Raw genomic sequence first — 11,346 nt, 5'->3', positions numbered from 1 at the left:
CTTCTGTTTTATTTTATTGCCAAGTTTTCAACAAAGTTTCTCAGTAATCGTTTCAAATGTAACACTTTATATACTCGGATTATCTTTGTTTGTAAATTCTCTGCCTCACATAGAATACTAACTTGAAAGTTAAAAAGCTGCACAAGATACTTGTCATATAAGTAAACAATATATGAAAGCTCGTCGAATATATGGGATATTCTATGGGACCTAATATTAGTCCCTGCGGTACACCTACCTACACCAAGAAACAAGTCAAAAACTTGTTTTATACAATACTTGTCAAAACAAAATTATTTGTTTTAAACATGTATTGCAATTGTCTGAAACATACTGCCGTTCAAACTGTGTTGCCAACAAGTTATTATAGAAGTATAAAACACATTTGCGTTCACACCAACATAAAACATACATGTTTTAAACAAGTCTTGTTAATTTTATTGAAGTATATGTATAATACATATTTAAAACAAGTTTTATACTCTATCCAGGCTTGTTGGATAAAGTTTTAAACATTTACCGTACAGATCGCTTTTTTTAAAGTGGTAAAGAAGAAGATAAATGGAGTGTTTATTAGCAATATTTATCTCGGCTTATATTAAGATATTCTTATAATCGTCCGCAACATCAGTAATGCATTGACTACTTTTTGCCTTTGATATCCGATGCAAATACAAAGAAGAATAAGAATTAGCAGTAGCTAGAAATCTCAACTAAAGGGCTTAAAAAAAAGAAGCACCGATCCCTTATCACCAGGTGACCTAAGCTCGTTTGTCCTCCTAATCCATAAAAACTTATTGAAGCAACTTCTCGAAATTACTGGTGTCATTCTAACAAAGTTTCTGAATTCACTTCTGTCTTCTATTCTTAAATCATTCAATATGGCACGATAAGTCCCTTCTTGGTGTCGTCTCCTCAAAAATTATGGCGACCAGTACATGCGTGTTTTTCTTGCATTTTCTTTATTTTGTATGAAGTGGGTCCTTCACTCTCCATTGTCAGTGCCAGTAGTCAATTGAGCTATATTCATTAAACTTCAGCTACAAGTCCACAACAAGTATAAAACATGAGATCATATACATGTAGACAACTAGTAGTTAGTTTGACAAACAATTTCATCAGACAAGTTTCATACAAATTTTGTCTATGACAAGTTTTATATTTTTGTATTTTTATAACATTGCTTATAACTTGTATTTGAAATTTGTATGAAACTTGTCAAAAACATGTATAATACCTTGGTGTAAACGAGGGGTTAGGCATGAAAGTGATATTTTTTAGTGAATATTTTTCGTATAAAAATGACCATTCTCTAATTTATCCAAAACATATTTGCGAAAAGAGACAAGCGAGAGGCGTGAATTGATATCTCAATGCTTTAGTTCTCTTACATCAGTATGTGACATAGATATATGATCAAATGTTTATGTAAGGTAAAGGAAACAAATATATCCACGCTATGTCTTTTCATCTTCATATTTCTACTAGCTGTGAATACCCGCTTCGCTGGGTAATTTTTGACTGTATAGTTATTTGTTAATGTTAATAATCCATCAGAAATTACTTCACAATTTTTTCATATAAAAAAAAAACATTGCGTGCGTACAAAGTACACATGTCAGAAGTGAAACCTGCATGGTGCATGAACCTCTAAACTGCATATGAATTCCTGGTACGTGTTGCTATGACACATGATTTCAACCGCTATGAAAGACATTCCTACCACCACTTATATATATAATAATATGTTCTCCTGGTGACTATGTAGTAATACGTCGTGCGCTTGGAGTCAGAATATATTAAGGTATACTCGCGCCATACTTAAGACAATCTCTTTTTTAACTATGATCGCCTGGTACCAAAACATTGTATTATGCTTCCTATCTCATTATCCTCCCATGTTAAATATTATGAATTGATGTGACTACTCTTTTTCGTTTCATCGACTTTCAAATCACAAACGATGATAAAGAAGTTTTCACTACAATAGTATGCATATTTCTGTCTTATTATTTGCCGGCTTCATCCTACACATTTTTGTATTTGTGTCTCTTATCTGTCGTTTTTTCCGTTGCATCCGGTTTTGAAATCAAGATTCTAAAGAAATTTCACTTCAAAAATTTCTAGGTCATTCTAAAATTCTCTAAAACGTTTTCATTTGATTAGAATAAAGTAAAAATAAAATAATAAAATAAAAATTCTAGAAATCTGTAGATCATTCTATAGTTTTCTAGAATAATCCAAATCAATTTAGAATGTTCAACCCCGTATCTTCTAGAGTCTAGACCCTTAAAGGTGTCAAATTGCTACCACCATAGCTAGCCATGCATGCACGATGGGAGCCACAAGGTACAAACCTATACCGATGCACAAACACTATGCGTCTGCGACGTACAGTTTAAGCTGCAAAGTGAAATATAGGGACATAATATACCTATTGCAAAGTGTTCAAAAATATGGACTAATTTGTGGAAAATGAACTTTCGTTTACCTGTACCGAACTTTGCTCTCTTGTTGAGCAAATAACTATTTTGAAGGCTCTCTGGTCTTAACGCTCATCTCGAAGCCAACCCTGCTTGTGATATATTTGCGGATTTAACGATTTTAACAGAGTGCTTGCGTTTTTGTGGGAGGAATGGATGAACGGTATCTGGTTGTTTATTTGTTAGTTAATTTTGTATTTATTTACTATTATTTGTGTACGTACGTATTAATGTTGTGTGTGTAATTAATTACTTACTTAAAAATTATAATTGGCTCACGCCGTTTTATTAGGGTTGATAAATAAATAATACTAAAGTTTTGAAAGAAGTAATTATTTATAAGAGGTCGACTTACACTAGACATACATAGATAAATAGAAGCCCATGATGATATCTTACTTGTAAGGCCTGGTGTCTATATACAGCGATATAATGGCGACATTAAATAAACACGGGTAGAACTACTAAACCGTAATCATAAAAAAATATTCAAATATAAAATACACAATTCACCTAAATAAATCAGTTTTCCATAATAGGTATCATTTCGCAACAACCATTAAGACGTAATCTATTAGCCACACGCTAGCGTGGTCACTGACACATACCACATGAGTAAATAAACGGTACAGATGATAAGCTTCTTATGAGCGGGTAAAATTGTTACCTATTTTCGTAGGGCTGTCACAAAAGTTAAGATGAATCAAACAAAATAATTTTATTAGGTTTTTTTATTGCGTTTGATCATCGATATTAAATAACTTTTTTTTGTGATTTTTAACGGTGTGGTTTATTCTGAATATAATATAAAGTTTTTAAGAAATCTAACGGGAAACACTCCATGGCATATCAACGACACAATCTTTTCGCGGAACTTTTGCTCGAGCAATGCAATAAATGCGATTAAGTTCAAGAGTTCCCTCGTGAGGAAACAGTCCTATCTGCAGTTGCAGTTCATGGTGAGATCATGTTTGGCAAACGAAATTAAGAAAAAGTCTAAGTCTCGTTCCAGCTTTTGGCGGATCAGCAATTCCTGACGATGCCTCGTGTAGTGGCGAAACGCGTGATTTTTGTGAAGATTGGCGGAATTAGCGCTAAACATCATTATTTAAAAAAAAAAACAAAATTAAATTAACATACACACTGCAGCAGCAGTTCGAAGTAAAAAAGGATAATTCTGGCTGCAGCGTCTTCGTATTATATCATATTATTGCATTGGGATAGTTAAAATTTGATACATTTTTCTCTTATCATTCATGCATACAGTACAGTAAACAACCATATTTGTAATATAATATCACTTTTTATGTATTCAAGCTTGCAATTTATAAAACAACACGTGTTTTGTGCTAACCCTGAGATCGTCAACTGGCTGTGCGATTGACAACCAGTTATTTTCGGCTCTCGCCACGTACGCAACGAGCGGCCAGTGGACACTCACACATGCCCCGGATCATTGTAGTAGTGCAACCATTTCGCGTGGTTGCATGAAGCTTACCCTCTGTACCATTTAATTTACTCATGTGCACCTATTTCGCGCCGTCTTATTCGACCACGTAAGGGTGATTAAAATTTTAGTTCCCAAATATATAATTTCAATTATTTTCGGTAAATTTTAGAATTATTTTTTTTCAATCAAGGTTAGGTAGCTCTACCCTTGGATTCATTTAATGTCGCCATTATAGCTCCACGCTTTATATAGCTTAGAGCACGTTAATACAGGCCAGTTGGTAACTAATCCCTTATTAGAGTCCCGGCATGATATAGGCGATGTTGTGAAGCGTGTCCTGCAGTAAGTTGGCTGGTGGCGCAATCATGGGCGTGGCCCGAGTGATAGCAATTAGAGGCGCCAGCGAACACAGTAATGTATCCAGTAGCACCGACACTGACCCTGACACGGCGATCTGGCCCTGAGGAACAAACTGTCGTTAGCATTATATAATAAGCTTAAATAGTTGGCTAAATGATACAATGGAAGGGTTAAAAGTAAACACGATAGTTTTAAAAGGTTATTTATAACTACCGGCATATTTGGTACCCCACTTTAAACCACGTGTCATAGTGATTTTGTGAAACTTATCAGATTAGCACTAAAGACAAGTTTTATATCGAAATGTTATTTTATAGCGTGAGTTTTCAAACTAGATGGCTGAATTAAAATAAAAAAGCTTAAACAAAGTAGATGGTGGCCAAATAAAATATAAGTAAAACAAAATTATGGTATTATAAAAGTAGCACTCTAAAATTTCACTTATTACTATATTTGTTATGAAACACAAGAGTTAGAAACAGTAGATGGTAACTTTACAGAATATAAAAGGGTGTACATAAATTAGTTGGGGTATCAATAAAAAAAAGGGTGAAATAAACTAGACAGTGGCTAATATAAAACATAAAAGTGTTAATTTCAACCAGACAATGGTTAAAATAATTTAAAAAAAGATTCAAACTCAATGTTATGAGGCGAGTACCGATACGCAAGCGAGCGAACCGGTACGACCAAAGAGGGCGCGGGCAGGACGCCGCTCTAATTTATACTACACCCCATCGTTGCTCCACTTAGTGGATGATTTGACTTACTACTTGTCTTTATTATAAGAGACTAGATGCCCGGGCAGACATCGTTCTGTCAAAAGTTAAAAGTAAAAAATAAAGAAATATAATGTTTATAAGACTGCAATACTTTATAAACTTGATGATACTCATTGTAATGCTATGTCTCTGCATTTAAAATCTGCAATATCTTCGAAAACATTCATTTAAATTACATGCTGTAATGGGCCATATTGGCCTATATTAAATGAACAATGTATTTAAGGTACTAAATTGGATAAGGATTATCGTAGAGTTCAGCGAACGTTTGCAATGCAATCGCAAAAAAATGTTTATTGACGACATCATATTAGAAACCTATAAAACTATCAGTGTTTCCTCTTGAATCACTCTATCTATTAAAAAAACCGCATCAAAATCCATTACGTAGTTTTAAGGGTCTAAGCATATAAAGTGAGAGACAGCGGGAAGCGCTTTGATTGTAGTGATGATATAATCATAGTACACAATCCAACTGTTATCTGAGTACTTTTATAAAATAGCCACCTCATGCTCCTTAAGTCGTTCACCGATGATGGCCAGACTCTCTCCGAGCAGTTTGAGATGAGCAGCTAACTCCACTGCACCACACCCCACTACGCGATAGACCCCGGCTCCCGTACTGCTACTGGTAGACCCCGCAACTGCACCGCTGTTCAACGGCTGTAAAAATTATTTATTTACTAAGCACACTTAGGCACAGCGAACACTGCGAAATCTCACCTCTGCGATTTTAATTCGCCTCGCAATGTGCCTCGACGCACACGATAGGAGCAGTGGTCCGTAACGACAAGTTATAATATAATTTATAACCCATAAAATGTCAGGCACATAATTATTGTGGTCCATATTTTTTTTTGCTAAGAAATTACAGGTATCAATTCTCTATAAAATGCCTTTTGATGGGCTTGAATTTTCCGAACATTTCCCATTGTAATGTATATTTTTTACACCATCGGAAAGTGGAGATTTCAACGAAAAGAAAGCACACCAACTTATTGAAAAAAAATGATATTTTGACGGGTGAATTTTCGATTGAAAATAAGGGTTCTTTTTCGATATTTGAGTCAAAATAAGTTAGCGAAAATATATATTTAAATTCAAATAAATTACAGTGTATTTGGGACATAGAAAGGTTAACTATTTCGTGATTTTTTTTTGTAAAAAAAATAAATAAACACTTGATTTTTTGAATTTTTTTTTGGCATTTGACTTTTTTCCATAGCACTTATAGTTTTGTCGGAAATCGAGATAAACCGTTTTTTACCATTATACACCCCTGCTTCTCTACTTCCCGACCTCAGATTCGAAATTTCTTTTTTCTTTCATTTTTGTTATATTCTCTTCCATTTTCAATGGGTCATCCTACTATTATTATTTTTTGTTTCAAAAATTATGGACCCTTGTTTCTTCACTCACATTCAAAATTCATATGATATGATAACCTCTTCCTTTTTAAGTTGGCTAAATACTTGAATCAACTTACAACGAGTGCCTGCGATTGTTGTGCAGCCTGTGCTAGCTGTCTTTGCTTTGGTGGTCTGCCGGGGCCGGGATGAGTGGGACGAACAACTGGAAATATGCATGAAGAATAATTTTCAACCTTAATTTCCAAACAACATACAACAGGTTGTATATTGTTAACTATACTACTTTGTCTACGATATGATCTTATTGAAAATTTCTTTTTAAGTATTTATGTAATTAAATTTTAAGCGGCTAATATACACATAGCATGATGTAAAATCGCTAAAAGGATTTTTGTAATTAAATTTTAAACAGCACACACGTAAAATGATGTAAAAACTCTAATTTTTTTTGTGAGTGTTTTTTATTGCTAATAAAGTGTGTTTCTATTCTATTCTAATTGAAAATAGTTTTTTTCTTTTAAAGTATTTAAAAGTTTTGTAAAACAAAGTACCATGTAATAAAAATTATTGAAATGAAGATGTCTCCAACTTTAAACTTTCTACTGCTTCTCAACTCCAAGTGATATTTTTGTTACTCTAACAAGAGAAAATAGCTATTATATTTCTCTAAAAAGCGAACGTTTTAAAAGTAAAAAAAAACATATAACTTTGACTTTATACTATATTTATTACAAACAGCACAAACACTGAAGATCGTTGGCGTGATCCTCAGCCCTTAACAAGAAAAAATAACTCATACCTGGGTTGGATATAATCTTGCTGACCCCCTGGCCTGCCTGATCCTTCTGCATGGCAAACCGTTTCGCCTTGCGTTTCCACAAATAACGCTCATTGTAATTCACCTAGAAGATATGTCAATAATGATGAAACATTCATTACATGGCATGGTTTAGAACATTTTGTTGTTTTAAAGTGATAATCCTCGCTTCTGGGATTAATTATATTAAATTTGTAACCAAAATTAATGAATTCAAATTCAAATATTTTTATTCAAAATAGGATTTAAAATCACTTATTGAACGTCAAAATCTACCACCCATTCAAAAGAGACTGCCTCAGACCTGAGAAGAACGGGCGCAAGAAACTCAGCGGGCTTTTTTTTTTATAAATAAAATATGGATTTCAATGTAATATCGTACAATAAACATTTATAATTAAAGAGCCGGTGTTCGCTTTAATCCCAGTCCGTGGTGTCATTAAGAAAATCGTTTATGCTATAATAACCTTTCCCACACAAACGTTTTTTAACAATTCTTTTAAATTTCGTAACACATTTGTTTTGTACATTTTCTGGGATCATATTGTAGAAGCATATACATCGCCCAACAAAAGACTTACTAACTCGACCCAACCGAGTAGTAGGCATAACAAGTTTATGTTTGTTCCTCGTGTTAACATTATGAATGTCACAGTTTCTAGAAAATTCCTCAATGTGCTTATGAACATACAAAACATTATCAAAAATGTATTGAGAAGCAACAGTCAAAATGTTTATTTCTTTAAATTTTTCTCTTAATGATTCTTTAGGACCTGGGTTATAAATCGCGCGAATAGCCCTCTTCTGCAGCACAAAGATAGTATTAATATCGGCCGCACTGCCCCATAACAATATACCATAGGACATAATACTATGAAAATAACTAAAGTATACTAATCTCGCCGTATCTATGTCAGTTAACCGTCTAATTTTCTTAACCGCATATGCTACAGAACTAAGCCTATTCGCCAATCCTTCAATATGGGGGCCCCACTGCAATTTGGAATCAAGAGAAATGCCAAGAAATATAGCAGATTCCACTGGTTTTACCACCTCTCCATTTAATAAAATATTCGCATCTACATTTTTGACATTTGGCGCGGTGAATTTAATATATTTGGTTTTATGATTATTTAACAATAAGTAATTGGCGCTAAACCAGAAAACGATGTCAGATAGAGCTTTGTTTACTTCGTCATATAAAACTTGGCTTCGTTTCACTTTGAATATAAGTGAAGTGTCATCCGCAAACAATACCGCCTTGTGTTTTTTTTCTACAAGGTTAGGTACATCAGGAAGAGGAAGGGTCCAAGAATAGACCCTTGTGGTACCCCCATACCAAGAGGAGTCCCAGGAGATCTCCTGCCATTCACCTCAACCCTCTGAATCCTATTATTTAAATATGAGATCACAAGATCGAGTGCAGATCCTCTTATACCATAGTGGCATAGCTTCCTGAACAGCGTTGAATGTTGAACACAATCAACAGCCTTAGATAAATCACAGAAGATACCAAGTGCATTCTGTGATTCCTCCCAGGCCTCAAAAATATTCCTGATGAGTTCAAAACATGCATCCGTAGTCGAGCGTCCCCTAGTAAAGCCAAATTGTTTTATATGAAGTAACTTATAAGTGTTAAATTGAGTAAGCATTTGGCTTAAAATAATTTTTTCAAAAATTTTACTAAGGGTCAGCAACACCGAAGCAGGGCGATAGTTATTCGGGCCAGAAGTGAGTCCCGATTTAAAAATTGGTGTAATTTTACTATACTTCAGAAGGTCAGGAAACACGCCATGTTCAATACAGCTATTAAAAACTAGTGCTAGATATGGTGCTATGACGTCTATAGCAGAACTTATTATTTTTACAGATATGCCCCTTATATCAGCAGTTTTTTTCATTTCTAAGGATCTGAAAGTTTTAATTATTTCTGCTGGGCTAACAACACTGAATTTGAAATTTTGTTTACATTCCTTAACATTTTCCAAAGGAAGTGACTCGGCAACATTGGTGGAGGAGACAAGGGTGTTTAAGATGGAAACTGGAATGTCAGAAAAAAAATTCTCAAAAGCAGAAGCTACTTCCTGCTCAGAGTGGATATTTGTATTGTTTATTATTAGATTATATTCAAACTTGCTTGCTTCAAAATGATGCGGCACTTGAACCTGTGTCCACTCGGTGTGCGTTCAAGTGCCGCAAGTTAATTTATCAAGTTTATTTTATTTTTATTAAGTCAATTTTATTTATAACATTTATTTTAACATATTAACTCACATTTGCCCACAACTCTCCTAGCCTCTTGGATATGGCTGAGAAATCCATATCGGGATGTTTCCTTAGCAGCTCATTTCTTGCCTCCTTAGCCCACATCATGTATGCTGTTATCCTAGTTTTACCTGAAAGATCAATAAGTATTAGGTATGAGTGGCTATTGTTTAATCACAGATTTATTTAGAGAGGGGCTATTTGTCTTGTCCTAATCATTCCTAGTAATATCACATCCAGATATAAGCTATTGTGTTCGCCATACTTATAGCTCGTTGTCAATTCCTGCCACCTTTACGAACCGCAATATCTCCATGACGCAAGTATTACAAACAGCACCTGGGAGCAGGGTGAAGTCACCAAGTCACACTAATGCAATACTAAGCCTAGGAGAATTAAATAAAATTTATAACGTCTGAAATTATAGGAACACCATGAATATTAAAATTTGATGTAAAATTTAGTTCCAAAAAATGAAAAGCTGACATTGCCGTAAGGATACACAAGTGACATTATCATGTTAGATTGTTATTGTATCAATTTTACGTCTACAATTTAAGGTACTTCCCCTCTATGTGGCATAGCAGTGGGACACCCTATATACATCCTTTTCTGTATCCCTGACAAAGTGTTTGAAGATATTTTTAATGTATCTCCTTAAGTGGTACATTTTTCTTACCCTTGTCTTTACGCTGTGCTTTTGCCCGTCCAACCACTTTCCCATCCTTTATAATGAGTTTCTTTTTGCTATTCTTCTCCATCATATATAGAGAATTCGCTGGAGTCCGAGGTGACCCTTCCTCTGACCATGAACTGTCCGTTTCCATTCTAAAAATATTGCAAATTAGTATAAAACAAGCTTAATTTAACAAAATACTCTTAATAATATATGTTTTCCGAAGTGGTGTTGTCCGGTAAAAAGGAAACTTTTGGAATTCATGTATCATTTTGCTTACCTCAGATGAATCAAGAGATTGTTTGAGTTGGATTTGATTTATATAGAAGATGGAGTATGATATATATACATATTTATCATTGAAAAGTAAGTAAGTTCAAAGAGATTTGTTTGATTATTGTTTTTTCACTTTAAAATCTTTATTATGAGCTTACATTGACATAATAATATTTTCCATAATATAGAAATAAAACTAATTCAAGTTTTGATAAAGTGGATAAACCAGTGATAAAATATACAAATCAATACAACACTTAGGGTTATTAAATTAAACAAGACATACCCATCAGCAGTTTCTACGGGAGGATTCTCATAATAATCAGATTCACTTCCAGATGCCGTTCCAGGATCTTCAACAGGTCTTGGAGGCTCTCTATACGGAGGCGGTTCTTCATGTTTAAATCCATAGGTTTTCACTGGTGTTTGGCGCCGAAACCTGGTTTCTATGTCGTCAGGCGATTCAAAGTCCATTAATTTTGAACTTTTCTTTCTCACACGGCCACTACGGGATACACCCGTTACTTCAAGATCTGTAATAAGTGTTTTCTAAGCTTTCTGTAAAATTAAGAGAATACCGAGTAGATTTAAACTTACCTTCTTGCATTTTGAATGAGTTAGGTTACACTCATGAAGGTTTTATACAATATACAAGTAGTAAATTCTAACACATTCATTTACTATCGTATCATGATAAAATTTGAAAATTGCAAATTTTCAAATCTGCATTTTGCGCTACTTAACACGAAACACCAAAGCAAATTAAACAAGTCAATAGGCTAATAGCAATTAGCTAATACAATTATTTATTATTTTCGCAATCGCAAATCACAGGCCACAGACCACGCACAGTCCACAGACCACGCA

At 34.2% G+C, this 11,346-nt stretch overlaps 1 protein-coding gene across 1 annotated transcript; it reads right to left on the bottom strand.

Annotated features, from left to right (window-relative positions):
- Positions 1 to 2,800: 2,800 nt before the first annotated feature.
- LOC126974731 (HMG box-containing protein 4) lies at positions 2,801 to 11,341 on the bottom strand. The gene is made up of 8 exons (XM_050822339.1): positions 11,077 to 11,341; positions 10,766 to 11,012; positions 10,207 to 10,355; positions 9,537 to 9,658; positions 7,245 to 7,347; positions 6,562 to 6,647; positions 5,583 to 5,738; positions 2,801 to 4,393 (listed from the first exon to the last, which is right to left on the bottom strand). Exons 1-8 carry the CDS (start codon positions 11,084 to 11,086, stop codon positions 4,229 to 4,231), a joined length of 1,038 nt encoding a protein of 345 aa, XP_050678296.1. The 5' UTR covers positions 11,087 to 11,341; the 3' UTR covers positions 2,801 to 4,228.
- Between the last annotated feature and the right edge of the window lie 5 nt (positions 11,342 to 11,346).

This window comes from Leptidea sinapis, chromosome 33 (assembly GCF_905404315.1).
Source record: "Leptidea sinapis chromosome 33, ilLepSina1.1, whole genome shotgun sequence".
Classification (NCBI taxonomy): Eukaryota; Metazoa; Arthropoda; class Insecta; order Lepidoptera; family Pieridae; genus Leptidea; species Leptidea sinapis.
Note: the sequence above shows the minus strand (reverse complement) of the source record. Positions and strands in the feature narration are given on the sequence as shown.

Excerpts from the sequence above, each read along its gene's own strand:
- LOC126974731 (XM_050822339.1), bottom strand. Across the intron at positions 7,348-9,536 it reads TAGGAGAGTTGTGGGCAAAT|GTGAATTACAATGAGCGTTA; the intron begins GTGAGTTAATAT and ends CATATCTTCTAG. Across the intron at positions 6,648-7,244 it reads CAAGATTATATCCAACCCAG|TTGTTCGTCCCACTCATCCC; the intron begins GTATGAGTTATT and ends GCATATTTCCAG.